This window comes from Arctopsyche grandis, chromosome 1 (genome assembly GCF_051622035.1).
Source record: "Arctopsyche grandis isolate Sample6627 chromosome 1, ASM5162203v2, whole genome shotgun sequence".
In the NCBI taxonomy this organism is placed as follows: Eukaryota; Metazoa; Arthropoda; class Insecta; order Trichoptera; family Hydropsychidae; genus Arctopsyche; species Arctopsyche grandis.
The window spans coordinates 18009980-18031526 of record NC_135355.1 but is presented as its reverse complement, the minus strand read 5'-3'; the positions used below and the strand labels follow the sequence as shown (position 1 = coordinate 18031526).

General features: G+C 32.9%; 2 protein-coding genes across 2 annotated transcripts in view; both read left to right on the top strand.

The window, feature by feature from the left end:
- LOC143912339 (uncharacterized) overlaps positions 1-3970 on the top strand; it is a 976232-nt gene extending 972262 nt beyond the window's left edge. The window contains exon 2 of the mRNA XM_077431625.1: positions 2692-3970. The gene's annotated coding sequence lies outside the window, so the exon portion shown is untranslated. The remainder of the gene's footprint in view (positions 1-2691) is intronic.
- Positions 3971-5776: 1806 nt separating this feature from the next.
- alpha-Catr (alpha-catenin related) overlaps positions 5777-21547 on the top strand; it is a 102153-nt gene continuing 86382 nt past the window's right edge. The window contains exons 1-3 of the mRNA XM_077438415.1: positions 5777-5978; positions 6250-6269; positions 9550-9745. Coding sequence (XP_077294541.1) covers positions 5777-5978; positions 6250-6269; positions 9550-9745 — 418 coding nt within the window. The remainder of the gene's footprint in view (positions 5979-6249; positions 6270-9549; positions 9746-21547) is intronic.

Below are 21547 nucleotides of genomic sequence, written 5' to 3'. Positions count from 1 at the left end.
ATTATGACTAACTGTATCGAAGGCTTTCTCATAATCGACGAAACCTAGGCACAATGGCCGTTGATATTCGTTGGCGCGCTCGATTAGTTCGCCAACTACTTGGAGGTGGTCCATTGTGCTGAAATTTGCCCTAAACCCTGCCTGCTCTATAGGTTGGTTCTCGTCGAGGATATTCTTCAGCCTTTCTGTAATAACCTTCGTGAAGAGCTTGTAGACCGCTGAAAGTAGACTAATGGGTCGGTAGTTCTTGATATCGCTTTTGTCGCCTTTTTTGTGTATTAAAATGATAGTTGCGTTATTCCATCCTTCTGGTATAGCTTGGTTCTGGATGCATTTGCTGAAAAGCCTAGCTAAGATATTAATTAGGGGGGGGCCGCCACATTTTAGTAAGTCAATGGGAATATTATCTTCCCCTGGGGATTTACCGTTCTTTGCAGTTTTTAGCGCGGCCCCTACTTCGCTAGGCAATACTGCAGGAACCCTTTGGCCGTGTGTCGATTCCAGAGCGGGGAATTGGCCGTTGTCGTTCTCGTATAGTTTTGCATAGAACGTGTAAACTCTGTCTATGATTTCTTCTCTATTCCTAATTATTACTCCGCTCTCTGATCTGATTGCGATCATTTGGTTTTTGCCTAAGAAAAGATCCTGTTTGCACTTTTTCAGGCTACGGTTATTCTTAATGGTATTTTCTATTAGCTTGCTGTTAAAATCCCTGACATCCCTGACTATTCTCTTTTTAATTTCCTTATTTACTAGATTGTATTCTTGCTTATTATTATCCCTATCTAAATTCCTTTTATGCTTAATTAGGTTTTTTGTTTCCGCTGAAATTTTGCTTAATTTAATCTGTTTCCTGAATCCACCTAATTTCTTACCTGTTGAGGTTAGAACCGAACTAATTACAGTGTTCAATTCCTCGATGTCTGCTTCTGGGTTTAATTTCCCGTATCGATTTCCAAGTTCGAGTTCGAATTCCTTTTTCCTAGACCTTAGTTGAGCGAAATCTGGAGAGTTACTGCATCCTTTTATTAATTTCCTACGTTCGCAATTTATATTAATGGCCATCTTGGCACGGACTAATCTGTGATCGCTACCTATATCTACTTTACTTAAAACACTAACGTCTTTAACGGAGTGCAGGGCATTTGTTAGGATGAAATCGATCTCGTTTCTGTCTCCTTTAGGACTCTCCCAAGTCCACTTATTGTTGGTGTTTTTCCTGAAAAATGAATTAGTGATAAAGAGCCTGTTGTGTTCTGCGAATTCTATGAGGCGATCGCCTCTGTCGTTTCTTTGGCCGGTACCAAAATTGCCTACTGCTCTTTCAGTATTTGCCTTTTGTCCTATTTTTGCGTTAAAGTCGCCCATGATTATTTTAAAGTGGTGACGGCTATTATCGTATGCGTCCTGTATTTTTTCGTAGAAGTCTTCTATTTCCTCGTCTGGGTGGCTAGATGTGGGGGCGTACACTTGGAAGATTTGACAAGTGTACCTGCTCGAGATTCTTAATACTATATAGCATATACGTTCCGATATGTCGCTTATTTCTATAATATTTCTTTCTATTCTCTTATTGATAAGAAACCCTACTCCTCCTATTCTACCATTTGGTAGCCCTCTCCAGTAGAGACAGTTACCACTTTTTAGGATTATTTGGTTTTGCTGTTTTCGTCTTACTTCACTAAGTCCTATTATATCCCATTTGATATTTTCTAGTTCATTCTCTAATGCAAGCACACTTCCTTCACTCGATAACGTTCTTACATTGTACGTGGCTAAATACAGGTTTCTATTAGCTAAGCTATCATCCATCGTCACTCTTACCTTGTTGGAGGTTTGGATATTATTTTTCTCGCATTTATCCAAGATGTGTTGAGAAAAAGGCGGTACTTGAGAGAGATTTCCATTCAAGGAGTGAGTTCTTACCGCCATAGACTCTTCTCTGTGGTCAGCTTTGACAGATAGTCATCCTAGGTATCACTTGGATCACTTATGAGTTATTACATGCCATTTAACAGGGTTACTTTGTAAGTGAAAGTAGTTAGTTATGATAATAATAGATTAGCAATTGTTATACTACTTTTTTACAGATCTTTATCGTGAGACGCCTCTTTGGAGACAACGGATTTATATATGTGAGTGCGGTTTGCAATTTAATATTTTAATAATAAATTTAGTAGAGAATATAAAATTACACGAATTACTTTAATATAAATTAAATATGAAAAAGAACTATTAGACAGTTGGGAAACACCGTTTCTGTTTGCTATTATTCTATTAAGTAAAGTTCGTTAAAAAATTTTGTCTGAAAGCAATTATGTGGAAGATTTATTGCTTCTGTGGGACCGAATTTTGACTGGCGAGCAGGGACCCTTATTTTTTTGTATTCAGGTAGGGAGATGTATCTCGTTCGTATACGCTTTTGTAACTGACACAAAATTAACACAAAATTTTTCGCAATCACTGATATTAAAAACGCTGTTAACGGCCGATCGTCTGTTTATTTTTACACTTAAATTATACTCGGATGCAATTAGTAAAATAAGTGATTAGATGGTTAAATTTTTAGATTAAATTTCGTGCAATAGCCGGGTTTAAGCGAGTAATAGCGGGAAGAACGCAGAAGCACGTCTTCCCCGCATGACACGAAAGACCGAACTCTATATATATATATATATATATATATATCAGTGGCGGGCGGTGACTTTTCAAACAAGGGATGCTGTCCCTTGTTTGAAAAAAAAAAAAAAAAAAACCGACCAATTTATTTTTTAAAATTTAATTTTATTCTTCGTTCCTTTTTACAAAATTCATCGATAACCGCATCATAGAATTTTTTATTGTTTTTTAAATTTGACATTATTTTCTTTTCGATTGCAATTAAAGCAAGACCAGAGAGTCTTTCTTCACTTTGACTACTTCTGGTGAACGTTTTAATTCTTTTCATAGTCGAAAATGATCGTTCAGCCGATGCGCTCGTGGAAGGTATCGTACAAATTAATTGTATTAAACTAAATACTTGTTCCAAAACGTCTATTAGATCATCTTTCACAATTAATTCCTTTACGTCATTTATAGATTTCAAATGAAAATCTTGCGTTGAGTACATGTAAATTAATTCGCTTTTTAATTTCATAAAATCAAAGTATTTTCCATAAGTTAGGTGGAGTGATTTAAATAGGAAATCTGGAAAATTATTTTCATATTCTTTAAATTTTTTGACGTTAAAAAATTCGAGAAATTTTAAATTTTCGATATCTCGAAATCGATTGGTTGTATTTACTGAAAGAGTTTCTAAAATTTCAGAATAGTGAAGTTTATACGTTGTTTTCACATCTTCTTCACATTCAGCATATTTTCTTTTTCTATTAAAATTTTTAGTTATTACTTTGTTCCACAATGAATCAAAATCGTCTTTTTTGTTATCTAAATATTTTACAAATTTTTTAATTTCACTTACGCAATACGATATGTCAAAGGTTTTTTTTTGTAAAATTTCAAATAAAAAATTTGCCGAATTAAATATTGCAGAAAATAAATGCAAATTGAAATTGAATTCAAACTCTTTTAAATAACGATGAAGGACTTCAGCATTTATGACAGCATCAGTATCCCATTCGTCTTCGTCATTAATTATTTGATTAAATATTTCCATTAATTCTGTTTGATATTCTAATATCATATTTAAAATTTTGCTATTGTAGTTCCATCGTGTAGGGGCAGCAGTGGGAAATCGTTTTTTTATTTGACAATCGAGAAGGGAAATTCTTCTTGAAGACTTACAAAAAAAAGTTGAAAATGACAACATACGGCTGAAAAAACGTTTGCATCCGGATATATGTTTAACAGATTGCGACAAAACTAAATTCAATCTGTGAGCGTAACAATGGACAAATAAAGAATTAGGACAAATATCTCGAATTTTTCGTTGCACTCCATTATGCTCCCCGGACATTACAGCCGCTCCATCGTACGTTTGTGCAATTAATTTGTCCAAACAACCAAATTCTTCCAAGGTCTCACGTATGTGCTGAAAAAGAGCATTAGCTGTTCTATTGGGACTAACATCGACAAATCCAACAAATCTCTCCTGAATTTCATTATTTTCATCTACATATCTAAAAATAGTAGATAGCTGAGCTTTGCGACTGATATCTGTAGATTCGTCCACAATTATGGAAACAAATTTTGATGCACGTATTTCAGTTTTAATCTCATCTAGCAAGACTTTTGATATTGCGGATACCAAGTCATTTTGTATGTGGTTCGATAGTCCAGTAAACACCGTAGAGTTATCTAAATGAGTTTTCAATTTTATGTCTGATTCACTCAACAGATACAGCAATTCAATATAATTCCCTCTATTTTCCGATTCCTGGTGCTCAAAATGTCCTCGTAAAGGTTGTTCTTGTTTTGCTAAAAAACAGATCGCGCTTATTAATTTCGACAAAATGTATCTATTTGCAGTAACTTCTTTGTTGTGCATTTCAATATTTGCTTTAAATTGAGCACTTAAAAAATTTTCTATACGAGGTCCCTTTCCAAATTTTTTAAATTGAGCAGCAGAACATATGTGAGCTTGAGAACATTCATGTCTCTTGCGCGATTTACTTAAATTGTTTAGGTCAGAAAATCCAAATTTACTCCAGACATTCACTTCTTGAGAAAATAAAATACATGGCCAATAGAATAATTTCGTTAAGTGAGCACATCCACAAATCCATGAAATTTTTTCGTATGTTTCTGTGTACCTTTTAAATGTTTTTGTTTTAGACTGAATATTTAATATTGGTGTGGGTTTGGGGCTCTTAACAATAATCTCCTTTTCATTAAATGGGAGAGAAGCAAATCTTCTTTTCAGCACATTTTCAATTAAACAATTGCAATTATTATTGATCTCGACGACAAGTCCACTCTCATTGTTATTTTCGATATCCATATTAAAGGCAATAATGAAAACTCGTAAGTAGTGGAACAGTAAACTAAAAATAAAGTTAGACGAAACTAATTTAAATGAAAACTTAATTCAAAAGTAAAAAATAACCAACTTACAGTATAAATGATTAACTTCGTCTAAAGAAATGAATCGGCTAGCTTTTTGATAAATAACTTGGGGCGTAGCGTGCGGAAATATCGATCAACAGCGGCTTCCAAGTGAAACTCAATAGATAAGCAAACAGAGAAACCGAATCCACCGTAGAGGTTAAACAAGTGTCAACGCGTCCGCGCGAATAAGACAGCCTCATAGTGCGCATGCGCAAATGGGATCGGTCGCGACTCCGAATCCATGACGCGCGCGCACTTCACTCAGCGTCTACTCGCCAGCGTCACTCGCCTGTGGCCGGCCTATGCGAATGCGGCCTATGCGAATCCTTAATAAAAATTATCAAAAGATCCTATATAATGCATCATGTAACAAAAAACACGTGATATGTGAAATATATATCATATACTACATCATAATCACGTACATCACTAAGAATACATCGAAGCGAAATTCAAATATTTATTAAAAATACTCTTGGCTTTTTAAAGTTATAGGGGATGCGCCGCATCCACCGCATCCATGGACCGCACGCCACTGATATATATATATATATATATATATATATATATATATATATATATATATATATATATATATATATATATGATGTACATATATGTACATATGGGCGCATAGTTATGGAGGCACTGTTTAATATTTGTTCGAGCTGAATACGTACATATGTATGTACAATGTTTGAAATATGAACGAGAGTTTCCGAACTTGAGCATGGTGAAAGAGGAGGACAAGACTTTTAATGTGGGTTTACGCTTGAAAATTGATCCTTTTGTCGAAGTTAGTGATAACTCCATAAGCTCAAACGCGTCGGAAAAGCATCTCTTCGTGTCATTTTTCATTTTAACAATCAGTGGCCAGCTAACAACCTTTCTTTCTCCCCTCGTGTCACAACAGCGTGTTTTTCGAGCTCGATGTCAATTTATTATTATGTATGTATACATGAACATACGTGTGTCTGTTTCCTACAATCTTCTGTTTTCAATGAGGTTGTGTGTTTGAGAGGGTCTTTTGTGCCGTTTTTGGATTTTTCCCATGCTCGTATCCAGTAAGCCCACAACCCGCCCTGTACTCTCTTCGCGTCGTCCCTTTTGTAATTCGTGCCTGATTCTCATCCCTTTCCGTAGAACCGTATTTCATTTTGTGGCCTAATATTATAGTTTCGTAATTGTGCTTCGATACAATAGGTGAATGCTACCTAGTCATTGTATTACATTATGTATATGCACATATCTAAGTATAACGTAATCAATCTTATTTTCATTTTTCATCAACTTCAAATCGGTTTTGAGGTGTAATAGAAAATGTGATGTATGAAGAGGATTGTAAAAATAATAAATAATATGAAAATATGATAAAAATATATTCTAATGATAAGGTTTTATTGAAATTTGTTAAATCGATACCGAAATGTAGTGGGATAATATTGATTTGTGGGTCTTGTTTTTCGTTATTTCAAAGTTTTATAATTATATTTGTACATAGTATGTAATATATGATAATACTGTCTTTGATAATGTTTTACAAATACAGTAAAACATTGATTCGCTATATTTGATAATGTATTGTTCCGTTTGATTCATGGCCATTTGCCAGCAGCATAGCTCGGACGTTAAGCTTCTGCTTACCATCAAGAAGGTGCCGGGTTCTATCCCTGAATGAAAATGAATTTTTCAGAGTATGCTGTTGGTCAGACCTGGATTTGTGACTCCAGGTTGATCGTTTCCTATCAGAGTTTGCCAATTTTCTCTGATTTCATTGTTGAAACGGTTCCCGGAAAAAAAAATTGGCTAAAAATCCTTCCTACCTACTATGTCACCACTATTTGAAATTTGATGGATGTACAATAAAAATTTATGTACAATTCATAGATGTCTCGCTAATTTGCGAGTTTTTTCAGTGTCTCGCAATTCAACGACTTATAATAAAAAAATGCTGCATTTGTATTTGTAATTGGCCAGGAAGGCGCATTGGGATTTACCTGTAAGGCCTTCCTGGTATATATGTAAAATAAAAAATAAATAAAAATATAAAAAAATAAACATCAATCTATTGTAAAATAAGCTGTAATAATCACGCGAATAGTGTTTACAATTTAATTTCAGGTAAACTGTTGATTACATATTATGAATGGACTTTACATAATTATGTACATATATGCAACCAGCAGCATGTAATAGTGGATAGCATATAATACTTTTGAACAAAGTGGTCACGGGTTCGAGTCTCACTGGTTGCTGCTGGTTTCTGACTCCAGGTCGTTCGTTTTCTATTAGAGTTTGCCAACTTATTTTCATTCAAAGAGTTCCTCTCTCGCAAATTTTCAGTTATTCAGAATCTCGATGTTTCGCTGGTTTTATAAATGCTGCAAATTTCTCCATTGATATCTCTGTGGATGTTGATCGTATTTGCCTTTTGTAAATAATTGCAATGAAATTTGTACTGCTGTATAATGTTTGACCATTTGTATGTATGTCGATGTATTAAATGTAAAAATATATAATACTTAAGTATTTAAATAATTGATATTTCTTGATCTGTATAGTACAAAGTCGTCGTGTCGTATTGGAGCGATCTGTGCATGATCGATTGAATAAAAAAAGGACAATGTACATATGTGTTTATATACATACATACATACATACGTGGAGTGAAATTTCATTTGAATTTTGGACGTTGGTGTATATTTTCTATCGGAAGTGTTTTTTTTTTGTGGGTCTGTTGATTGGTCGACTAATATTTATTTATTTATTTATTTAAAAGTTTTGGACCATTGTGGCTTTTCAGGAAGAACCTAATTCGTCACAATGGCCTAGATAATAAAACAAGAGAGGGAGAAAAACAAAAAAAATAAATAGATGGAACAAAAAGCTTTAATGCGACTATATTAATTAGTCGCATTAAAGCTATTTTCTTCGATGCGACATTCCAACGTCTTACTACACTATGTACATATGTACAATGTACATGTGTAGATATATTGTATATACATATATAAATGTATTGTATATATAAAAAAAATTGATTTCCTTCATGCAAAATCGCATGTCAGGCTATTTTTCTTAGTTGATATGCAAGTCAGTTAAATATAATAGAACTGCATTTGTGCGATGGAAGTATTCGTTATACCTTACGTATTTGAAATAAGATTTCAACAAAAAAAGTTTAAATTTCAAGACCTTAATTTTTATCCGATTTTGGGTAATTTATTCAGACTGAGGAAGTATTTAATTCGGGTCTTTACTTATTTGTGGAAGTTTCTTGTCATTTCATATTTAGAAATTTGTTTTTTCAACGATATCCATTTTCATGATAAGAAAGAAACCATAAGTCGTTGCTCATTATATCCAAGTGTATTATTACATACTAGTATCATGCCCGTTGAAATTTAAACGGGTGCTTTTGGATTGATAAATGATTTAAAATAAAGTTACAACTAAAGATAAATACGTGCTTTGTTGTATGCCGTATATTTTATCGTAATTATTTTTCGACATTCAACAGGCGTGTTTATTGTTAAACCTCTATGAAAAGAATGAAAAGAAAACTTAAAAATGAGTTGAATCATATTTGATAATTTTATTCATTTTAGGAGGTAAAAATTTATGTTAATATTTTAATAATTACATATAATACGTATGTACTATTCACTAATACATTACATACCATATACATATGTATCTATGTACTGTTTCTAGGGTTGAAATGCATTAGCATTTTTCTCTGATATGTAAATCTCGTTCGATGCAAAGCGATAAAATCTCAGACGGTGCAAAATGATAAAATCTCACACGGGTATTGGTTTAACCCAGTTCGCATAGTTTGATTTAGCTTTGTCGAGTACTGGAAAAGGGATTTTACAGTCTTATGTCCGTCCACCAGACCCACTCCCCACCTAACAAAATTAAAGAGTTAAAAAAACGAGTTAAAAAAATTTGTCCCCCCCCCTCCCCACATAACAAAATTTTCTTTTTTCCATCACGCTAAAAATCAAGGGCAAAAATAAAAAAATTTTTATATATATATATATATATATATATATATATATATATATATATATATATATATACATATATATATATATATATATATATATATATATATATATATATATATATATATATATATATATATATATATATATATATAAATATATATATATATATACAACGGTAGTTCTTGATATCACTTTTGTCGCCCTATCTATATATATATATATATATATATATATATATATATATATATATATATATATATATATATATATATATATATAATAATGTACTGTAGCATAAGTTAGCTTGATAGCTAAAATATATATAAATAAATAAAAAAAATAAGTTGGTTAAACATTGAATTAAATAGTATTTTAATTTTTGGTTTACATTAAATCATTACATTCGTTCAATGAATTATTCAATTTTAAGAACTCTATATGATAAGAACGTCGATTAAAATTAAGGTTGATTGTAATGTTTTGTTATTAGATATCAACTTTGGTATCACACCGCGGTGAGAGGGGCGGCAGTGGCGCCCTGGGCAGTGGTCGGGCTGTGGCCAGGGTTGGTCAAGCCGTCAACCTTGCCGTGGAGCGTTTCGTCACAGTCGGTGAAACCATCGCAGATGACAATCTGGATATCAAACAGGATATGTACGATGCCTGCAGGGAAGCCAGAGCAGCCGGTAAGTCGCAATTTAAATATATTTTTTTAAATTCCGATATATTTTATGAAAGTAAATATAACCGAGGTTAATAAGAATGTTGTATTTAGTAGATTAAATCAAGGTACATCTCGATATAGTTCAAAGGTAGACATCTTTTATTAAGGATGAAGTAGAACTAGATCATGAAAACGTGATTAGTGATCGATTCTGAGTTCGAATCAGTCAAAATCTCGAATTCGAATTTTCGCATGATCACAAAACTTCATCCATTGTTACTATGTACGTACATATGTAGATAAGAAAATATGAAAATTTTCATATCATTTGAGCGAAATTGATTACGCTCAAATCAGTATTTACAGTTTTTAATGGATTTTCATTTCATTTTGCAATATTGCAGGAATCTTTTGGCCGTATTTGATTGTTACGGTTATATTTTGTGGGTAATCAAGTCAAGCCGACTTTGTATGCAGTTTGAAAGAAAGCATGTTTAACGTAAGAAAATTTTGTACAGAATATCTTTTGTATATTTTTTTCAGTGGATAAGGAAGGACAATATTTAGAAGATAGAACTAGAAAATTCTACATACATATATTAGAAAATCAAAGCGCCAAGCGATCTCGTGTCATTCTATATTATACTCTCGGGGTAGACCTAAGTTTTACGTGTAGCATTTGCTAAAACAACTAAAAAATAATAACAGTATAATGTACTTTGAAAGGCCGCTTACTCGAAATGAAGTAATCAACTGTTGGTGGACGAACGTCTCTTTCTTTCATCCATTAAAATTTAATATTAATTAATCACGGGCTATAATTGTTCGGATACTCATTATTAATTTTGACAATTACATAGAATATTATCGCGTGTTGAATCTGAACTTGCACGCTCGACTCGGCCGTAATTAATAGTCGTTTAATAATAGAACAATTTTATTATTCGATTCGAATTCGCCGATTTAACATCTCGATTTCACCATTTCGATTATAATTTATTCTATTATTTTCTTATCTCGTTTTAATAGTTCCGACGATTTACGACGTCGACGATACTAAAAGTCCACATCCGTTATATATGTACATATATGTATATATTATATTGTACATATATGTATATTATATACATATATATATATATATATATATATATATATATATATATATATATATATATATATATATATATATATATATGTCATCGGAGTATTGCCAATATGTTTAGCAAGCATTTCAAAGAGTCTGTTTCGGATTTGATGGGCAGGGCTGATGTGGTTATGTCTATCTCAGAAGATTCGTTTTTCGTCATAACTGGCGACGAAGTTGAAACTGCGTTAAGGTCAATGTCTGGAGGGAAAGCAACTGGTTGGGACAGCATTAGTACGGATCATGTTCTGCATAGTGGTAAGAATTTCTTCATCATATTAGCAAGGCTTTTCAATGTGATGATTTTGCATGAACATGTACCTGAAGAGTTTTCAAGGACGACTATTGTTCCTGTCCTCAAGTCATCAAAGCTTGATGCTTCAGTCATTGACAGCTATCGTCCTATTGCTCTAGCCACCATTTTATCTAAAATTCTAGAGAAGATATTGAGTTGCAGATTAAGTGGCTACATTTTGTCAGCTGATGAGCAGTTTGGATTCAAGAAGCACTCGTCGACGGACATGGCCATCTACACTTTAAAACAGGTAGTGGATTTTTATACATCGCGAAAAACTTCCGTATACGGCTGTTTTCTAGACTTATCCAAGGCCTTCGATCGAGTGGATCATGATCTACTTTGGTCCAAACTGTTAAAAAGGGGAGCTCCAAGTCAAATCGTGAGGTTTTTAGCATCCTGGCACCGGAATCAGTTCAGCCATGTACGCTGGGGGAATTCATACTCTGATCCCGCTTCTTTGAAGTGCGGGGTTAGACAGGGTGGGTCAATGTCTCCTGGCTTATTCAACCTTTACATGGATGAACTTTCACATCGCCTTCGACAGACTGGAGTTGGTTGCCACATAGGAGGAATATGCAGTAACCACATCAGCTATGCGGATGACATGGTGATCTTGGCGCCTTCTCCGTCAGCTCTGAATCGCCTCCTGGAAGTTTGCTCGAGTTATGCTGCAGAACATAATATGCGGTATAATACGAGTAAATCCATGGTACTGATTTTCCGATACGGTCGAGGTCCTCATTTCGTCCCCAACATTATTTTAGATGGGCGTAATCTTGAAACTGTTAGGGAAGTCAAGTATCTGGGACACTTGCTGACGGAGGATCTATCTGATGACCGTGACATCGAAAGACAAAGAAGAGCCATTTGTGTAAGGGCAAATATGCTGGCTAGACGATTTTTCCACTCCAGTGTAGAGGTTAAGAGACAATTATTTATGTCCTTTTGTACTAGCCTCTATACTGGTGAATTATGGACCAGATACAAGCGGGAGACGATGAGGAAGATAAAGGTACAATACAACAACTGTTACCGTGCTCTTTTCGGGTTACCTAGGAGCTGTAGCGCGTCGCAAATGTTTGTAGAAGGGCATGTGCCTCATTTTGAAGCCATTCTCAGGATGAGAGCGGCCTCTCTACGTCTTCGTATATTTTTATCGCCTAATTGTCTTCTTGCTGCTGCATCTTCTCATTTGCATTCTTCATTGTATGTTCGATGGATGGAACTGCTACACCGACCGCCTTGAATAGACATAAAATTATTATTATTTATTATTATTAGACTTATTTATTATTATTTATTTATTATAATTATTATTATTATTATTTATTATTATTATTATTTATTATTAATATTATTTATTATCAGTAATATTTATATATTTACTTATGTATTTATTTATTTATTTTTTGTTTACTATTTTTCAATACTTTTTTTTTTTTTTTTATTATCTATATATTATTTATATGGGCGTTGGGGATTGCACTATTCTCCTCATCGTCTGGAATAAAAGCTATTATTATTATTATTATTATTATATATATATATATATATATATATATATATATATATATATATATATATATATATATATATATATATATATATATATATATATGTATATTTATATATGTATATATATACATATGTATACATACATATATAATAATATTATAAATTCTGCAATCTATTTCTATTTTAACGCATGGGTATTGTGCGAATGTATCATATTTAACATTTTTTGCTATATTCGCATAAACCAGAATGTTTCACTTAATTGTGGATTAGTACCGAGAAGAATAGCGCTAGGAAAATCACCCACGGGAAATGGAAAAACACCATCCCCCAGTCGAGAAGGAATATTAAAAAGGCCGACAAGCTAAAATTTTTTTTACTTTTTGAACAGCTAAAGGCTGTTCACGTTTCGAGTGTTTTCACACGTTTCATGCGTTTGTGAATACTTACATATATAATACATACATTTCATACGGTTGTATAAAGATCCGGGGCGTTGAATTTATTCTCCCCCAAAAGTTTTCGATTGGCAAATATCGATTTTTCATTTAACATTTTATTTTGTAAAATTTATAATATTATAATATTAAATTTTAAACGTGAATTTTTTTTTCAAATAAAATAATACATGAACATATAAGATTTCATAATTAACCCTTCTTTCAATTTATTGTTTTCTTTTATCTATTGCTTTTATGTAAATAAAGCATACTGTACCAATTGTTACATTTTTCCTAATTTTCTAAGACCGATGGCCGAACAGACACTTGGCCGAACGGACATTAGGCCAACGGACAATTAATATTTATTTAAAAACATTACACGTTATTACTATCAATAGAATATTCGAACTACACTTAATTATTACAACAATGAACGTTTAGAGATGCGTAGAACTGTTTAACTATTTAACTGGTTAACTGCACTGATTGTTAAGAGCTTATTCAGGTTGAATCGATGTAATGACTGACTCTCTTGATGGTATTGACTGATGTTTGTACCTTTGGCACGGCATATACATACATATGTATGCACACATATCCAATATGATGATGTCAGTATTAATCTTAAAATTGATTTAGATTGCATTATCGCGTTAATGGATTGTATTGCTCATGTAGGGTTTTATATGCATTTGTATGAAAAATATCGAAGCATGGGATATATATGTACATAACGACGTGTATCAAAGAATCAAAACAATGCTTGAATGTATGTTTATCACTATGGAAATTCAATTTTCAACGTTGGTATACTATCTCATGGTATCCGCAGACGAATTTTTGGACCATTTGAAGGGTTTATTTTTCTAACTTTCATCCGCCAGAGCAATTCCGGGTAGAATAAAGACATTAAAAGATTCATATATACATACATAAGTGTACATCACGAGTGGTCACTGGGTTAAGATTCCCTCGCGTGCGTCATAAAAACCCCATTCTAGTGGTTGGCGGGTGGTGGTTTAATTCGAAGTGGAGTCGTTTTGCACACGACAACTCGCATTAAATTAGCACTAATGCGCTTCGGAGTCCCGATGACCCTTTCTGGACGCGCGTCCGAATTAAGAGTTTCCTCTCTCGAAACGTTGAAACGTTTCGTCGCGCCGTGGTTATTAGTTGCGTGTGTGCTAGCACATGAATATTCATGTGCGTATGTTTGCCGTCGGAAAAGTCGACTTCGTCTCTTTGAAAAAGATTGATGTGCAAACCTCGAAGGCACTGGGAAGTGAAGACGCATTTTCGACGGAGAATTTCTAATTGTATTGAAATATTTATACATTTGTACATATTGTGTATGTATTTTATATACAACCCTTCAAAAGATTTCAAATGATTCAGAGTATTTTCAAATGTAATGCTATTTTTATTTATTGTTTTATACTAACCTTTGAAATTAATTCATTTTTATTTTCCTGTATTGTAGCTGACTTTTAAATATATGAATATGGGATCCATGTATGTGTGCGGGAGGATATTCAAGTCAAAGTCTTTACGCAACTCGTTTAATGTCTTCGCTTCTGGCTCGAGCAACCCAGTGACGCGCAAGGCGACGCCTCAGGCCTGCCAACTTAAAATATTCTCATTCTTACCAATCCCACATGTATGTACATATGTACAGAGCTACTTTAGATCGTCGACTTTAGAGAGGCTTTAGTTAATATTATGTGGATATAAGATGTATTTTGAGCATTTATACGAATTTTACATAAATAGGTTTTTGAGTTATTTTTCCTATTATGCTGTACATTCAAATTAGAATAATATAATACTATAATTACTAACAATAACAAAAATAAAATAAAATTGTAAAATAAAAAATGATCAGTTAAAATAAAATTGCTATTAAAATAGATAAGTTAGCTGGCGTTTTCGGTTATTCATATTCGAATACGATTCAAACTAGTAAATTATATCTCTACAAGCGCAAATACACTTTCAACATTGTCCGCCAGTTTTAATATAACAGTTGAGTTTTGACAGCACTGATGTTTTTACGAACGCCTTAGAATGCAATAATGTGTTATATTTGCTAAATATTTCGAATAAAGGTTATGAGTACCGTATTACGATAGTTTAAGAATGTGTTGAAAACAAAAATGTTACCTTCCAACTCAATTTACTAGTCGAATGACGTTTTCACGAAAACCTACCCTCTTCATCCTACCTGGTACCAACTTATAGTTAAACTGTATTTCCATTTCTAGTCTATTTTGACCAGTTGGAATGCAATTCGCCATATAAATCAACTAACGTGGGTTACACAGAATATATTACAACTAAAAATACACTTAAACTATAACGGAATGGAAAATATAATATAATAATATATACTAGAAGATACAACTATAACATATATATATATTCAATTTAGGAGACGATATTGAGTTGGTAATTATTACTTTCGCCTTCACTCCACCTTACACACAACTTGGCTTGAATACTGACTGATCTCCATTAGATAAGAAGTCGCTTCCTTCCTTTTCCTCATTTTCTTTCCGACTGAAAGCATACATTTATTCCTACTTCGTGAAATTATTTATGGTCGCCAAAATGGAAATTAATCTCTATTAGATGTGAACGGAGCTTTTTTCGTTCTCCGAGCGATTTTTAACCGTTTTTAAACATTGTCTATTGAAAAAGAGTGAATATAATGAGCTGCGGCAACGCTCGATTTTCATTTAATTTTTTTTTATTCGAAGGAAATGGTTGAAAGCCGGAAAATCGAGGGGGAGACCTTCTATTTTACATTACTAGTCGCACTCTTATCGTATCCATTAAATTGGGGCTTCAGATGCAACACATACTAATTGGTTAAATTTATTTTTAGTTTTCGAGGAGGGGCCTTTTATTCGCTTTTGTAACGCGATATAAACGTAAACTCTGAACCGAAATAACAATATTCTATAAAATATGGAACGGATTGGTACAAGTTGAACTACATTTTTTATTAGTGGAAGTAAGGGTTAATAATTAAATATATTGTTTTGTGCTATGTTATGATTGTACATTTTGTATTAAATTCTGTCCAACCAAAGTCACCAAAATAATGTATAGATTTTCATACAAAAACAAATCAAGAAGAATATATATTTATATTATAATTTTATACTATAATGTAATAAAATTATGCATTATACTATTATATTATACCTATATAATGTAATTTTTTCGGTTTTTTTATCAGTATATTTTCGAAGCCCAGCCTACTTTTCTTTCCATTTTTAAGGTCATTAGAGTGGAAAATCATTTTTCGCAAACATGAGTGATTGCAAACAGCAATAACATTTTTATTTTTCGTTATATGCAATTTTAAAAGTTTTACAATTTCAAAAAAACACAAAATTTGTCAAAGTAAATTTGACATTTACTTCAAATATTAGCACGACTTTATGAATTCGAGTTAAATAAATGCTTTTATCGATCTCTTCTAGCTATGATTACTCCCAAGATTTTCATTTATTATCCGTTGTGGGATAAATTACCCCGATTTCGAGATCTTTATATAACAGAAAGGTTTGGTTATACTTTATTCATAGAAATGATAATAATTGAAATATAACAATAATTGAAAATAACAATTGAAATGATAATAATTGTAAGTATAATATTATAACATTTCTTGTTTTTAAAAATTTACTTGAAAAGCACTGCTATTTCGTATGCTGGCTTAAATATTTTTAATATTGCATCACTAGGAGTAATTCTCTCAAATTGGCATCCTCTTCTCGTCCCCTTTGAGCCCTTTGAAACGTATTTCACACGCTGAAAAAAAAAACGTAAATTAGACGATAAAAGCAGTACGCGCTCCGCTGTAGGGATATATTTATGAGACAGGATTTTCCAAGTTTCCCCTTCCAGGAAGCGAATGTGAATCAGGTTTATGGGCGTTGAAGGACCCCGGTGGAGGGTATCATCCCTCCCACTTCCCACTTGCGTCATGTGCTAAATCACGGGGACATGTGAGCAACGCATGTGTTTTGTGGGGACTGTGCAGTCTCCCCCTTCGTCTCTTCCAGTTTTCTCTGAGTGGTTCGAATCGAGTTTTACCCTCTTTAGTGTCGATTTGCGTCAATGTTGCCGGTTTTAATCTTAACTAAACTAAAACCACTAATGTTTCCCACTCGGTCGTTTGAACAATAACTTGATTTGAAATTAGAAAATGTTTCTATGTATATAAATGGCTTTTGAATAATTATGCCAATAAAACACTTCTTTCATTGATGCAATGCTTTATTTATGGATTCATTTTAGTGCCTCGCAAAAATTCCAAATTTTCCATAATTCCTTTGTATATTTGTTTATGGAAGTGCATATGCATATGTATGTATGTGCCAATAATAGTATGCTGTTGATCGACTACGCTTTTTTAAGGTTTGCAGATTTGAAATTAATATCCGGCACCCGGAGATGACGCAATCGAATTCGGATGTTCTTTTCAATAGCCTTAAATCCAAAATTGTACACGGATCGTAAAACTCCATTTGAAATCGCCTCAAAGCATAACGTTTGAAAGTAATTTGTATTCTACTTCTATATGTATATATGTATGATGTCAATAAACTTTGTAAAAGCCTTCGCTGCTTAAATTGATATAGATAATAATTGTAATCTTTCAATTGGAAAATTTTACTTCTACAACATTTCAAGTCTCAGTTAAATTTAAAACTAGCTGAGAAGGGATTCTCTATGTATATATATATATATATATATATATATATATATATATATATATATATATATATATATATATATATATATATATATATATATATATATGTACATATTTACATATGTATGTACATACATATATCTCGCTCGATCGTTAAAGGAGGAGGTTTCGATTTCTAAAGTCTCTGTGTCGTCTGTGGTAAACTCTATAGTCTACTATGTATATCTTGCACATCCAGTAGCCTTTTTGTGGATCTGGGTTATACAAGTTTGCAAGCTGAAATTTATACAGCATAACAATATACATATGCCAGCAGTATGGCTCAGTGGTAGCGTGTATGTTTAGCACCAAGTGATTATTGGGTTCGAGTCCGCTATACTGCTGGCCAGACTTGGGTGTCCAAGTCGATCGTTTCTTATCAGAGTTTACCAATTTTATCTGATCATTGTTGAAATGGTTCCTTAAAATTGGAAAAAAAAATTTCCACCTGTTGTCACAAATCTTCTGTATTATGTACATATGTATGTACAATTTGTAAAAAGTTATGTACAGTCTAAAATCCATAGATGTGTCAAGGGATTAATTATTTAATTAATTATTCATTTCGTGTTTTTATGTAATAAAAATGCTGCATTGTTTGTAATTAATTGTCCAGGAAGGCGCATTTGGGTCTTCCTGTCAAACCTTACTGGTATATATCTATGTTAAATAAAATAAAATAAAATTAATACAAATAAAATATATGTACATATGTATGTATATCAATTGAAACCGATATATATATATATATATATATATATATATATATATATATATATATATATATATATATATATATATATATACATATATATAAGCAAATAAATATGTGCACATATCTTTGTATGTATGTACTATGATATATCATTTCAATTCAACGAATGTTTATTCTATTTTGAAAATTTTACACTATCTCTTTATGTAGTAACGATATGTACATAAAGTTTTGTGATTTTGATCGAACACTGATCCAAGATTATTGAATTCAATAACTTAAAAAAGAGGACACCTACATACATACATACGTTTTTCAGTTCAAAATAAACCTTTTTAATTTCAAATTAACCCTTTGTCATTTCAAATAAACTCTTTTTCGTTTCAAATTAATTAAACCAAACATATGTAAAAAAATGTAACGCATAATTTTTGTATGTAGATACATGGGTGACCGTGAAAAAGTCGAAAATATTCGTTTATCATGCATACATATGAAAAACGGTTAGTATATATGTATATCAGTGGCGTGCGGTAAAAATCTCTCTCCTCACTTAATTTGCGCGAGCATACAACAGGAACAAGAGGAACAGGCTTTTCATCCCGTATCCTGCGCGCGCACTTTAAACAAGGCTGTATGACCAAAAGAGAGATCATTTCACCGCATATGTATATATGTACATTGTACCGTTTACCATGCAACCTTTTTTTTGATCTTTCGATTTTCGATCTTTGCCTTCCGATATTTGCTTTTTCGACCTTTTCACTTTCGGTCCCGTGAGGTAGACCCGTAGGTACATGTACATATATAGTTTCACCGTCGAATTTTGTTTTTATACTTTGTATATTCTTCAAATATATAGTTAAAGTCGTGGGTTGGTCACATCTGATTTTTTTTAATTGTGCAACTAGAAAATGTAATGACGATTATCTTAATATTTTAATCTTTAGCCGTGGTGAAATACAAAAGGCTTTGAAATGTTCCATCGTCGCTCTTGACTTTACCTTTCTCGCAGGGTCAAACGGCGTGGTCGTCCGGTTTATTAACGTTCGGACCTCGGGTTTTACGGGAGCGCGCGAATAAACATTAATTAAAACGTCCGTGTTTGCGAGGTAGGGGTTGTCTGCTTGGATTTTGATTTATAGCAATCCGAAGGGTCTGCCGTTGGTCGACCAGGGCCTCCATACCACTGGACCGCGTCGTAATTTATCTACGCTGTCCCGAGACTTTGTTCGACGTCGTAAATATTTACCATCGATATTCTTTCAATATTTTAAATTAATTTTGTGAATAATATATAATATGCGCATTTTTCCGTACGGTTGAGAGCAACTAATCGGTACTAAACCAAACGCGTAATTTTACTTTATACACACGATAAAATCGCGTGATTCTCATTGTATGTACATAAACGTGTACGTAAATCAACTAGGCAGTCGAAATTCATATTTACATATGTGTCATATTATATTGAGATTTGTGTTTTTGTCTTTTTGTTTTTATCTGTATCAATTTTTTTGATGATTGTTAAAAAATAATGTAGACTTCTAGCATTTTTATTCGACTAATTTTAGTATATGTATATACATATGTACATACATACATACATATAAGGGTTACATTACTTGCATCACGATGCTTCAGGAACATTGACAATGGAATGGAGACGCGATATTACTGGCGTTTAAGGTACGCGCGACAAAGTTTCAGATTTTTTTTCGTGAAGAAATATCATATATGAAGTTTTTTCAGTGTAAAAATATTTCACTTATATGGTGAGCTGAATTGAAAAAAATAAAATACTAAAACTAAGCTTAAATTTAAAAAAAAAACCTTAAAAAATCGGCAAAATTTACGAATTTCATAAACTTAAATGGGCTGGTGCAGTTCAATTAAATTTTATATTATTTTTAACGGATTTACCATGATACAGAACATCTTTTCCAACTATGTATTTATACGCATTTCCTAATTGTACCCTAGCCTACATACATATTATTATATGTATGTATATATTATATTATATGTATGTATAGGTATATCACAAATTACATTCTTCACTGTTATGAATTGAGATTTTTTTACTAATTTATTATCAGGTTTTATTTCTGTCCCTTTTTCATTTGAGTTACTTCTGATCGTCAAATCGATCTGAAATTTCGCGTACTTATTTTTTTCCAAGATGTTTTTTTACATTTCATGAATGAGGAATTTCACGAAATGAGTGAACAAAGTATATGATACTAGCATTTACATAAATTAAATTTAATGTCATTGAAAGGGAAGCAAGCTTCGAATTGATACGGCCAAAATTGAATAACCAGTATGTAGGTGGGAGTTTCCTGAAAGCTGAATCGCCAATCACGTATTCGAGTCAAACGACTACGCATAATCCTATCTATCGTGGTGAATGTAACTCGGGTCTAATTTGCATGAGCGTTTGTGCGAAAGCACAATCGCATACAAAGCCCAATGCGACAAACATTAATGTGCACAGTTTGCCGCGAACGAACGAACATCGGCCATTTACTAGTTTATTCAATGATAATTTACATACGTGGATAAAAATGGCTCAATTTGAACCGGTCTTTGTTCACTTTCGCAGCCAAACAATGCGACGGCAATTTCCGCGTCAAATCTGATCGATCAAATGTGCGACCGATATCTGCTCATCCGCGAAATACAAACTGAATGCCAACCCTATCGGAAACGATCCTCTTCCCATGGCTCACATTCAACCTCTTCTTCCGAGAGATGAGTGCCTAGGGAGCTGGTTTATTTTCGTAATCGATACCATTATGAGGAACTTGTTGAATTTGGCAGGTGGTAGCTGTAGGTACAGAATAAACAGCGACTCGGGGAGAATGCGTCGTTATATGTACATATTATGTATAAGGTATATAACTTGAGTCCATGCCACAAATGAAAATTGATGCTCAGT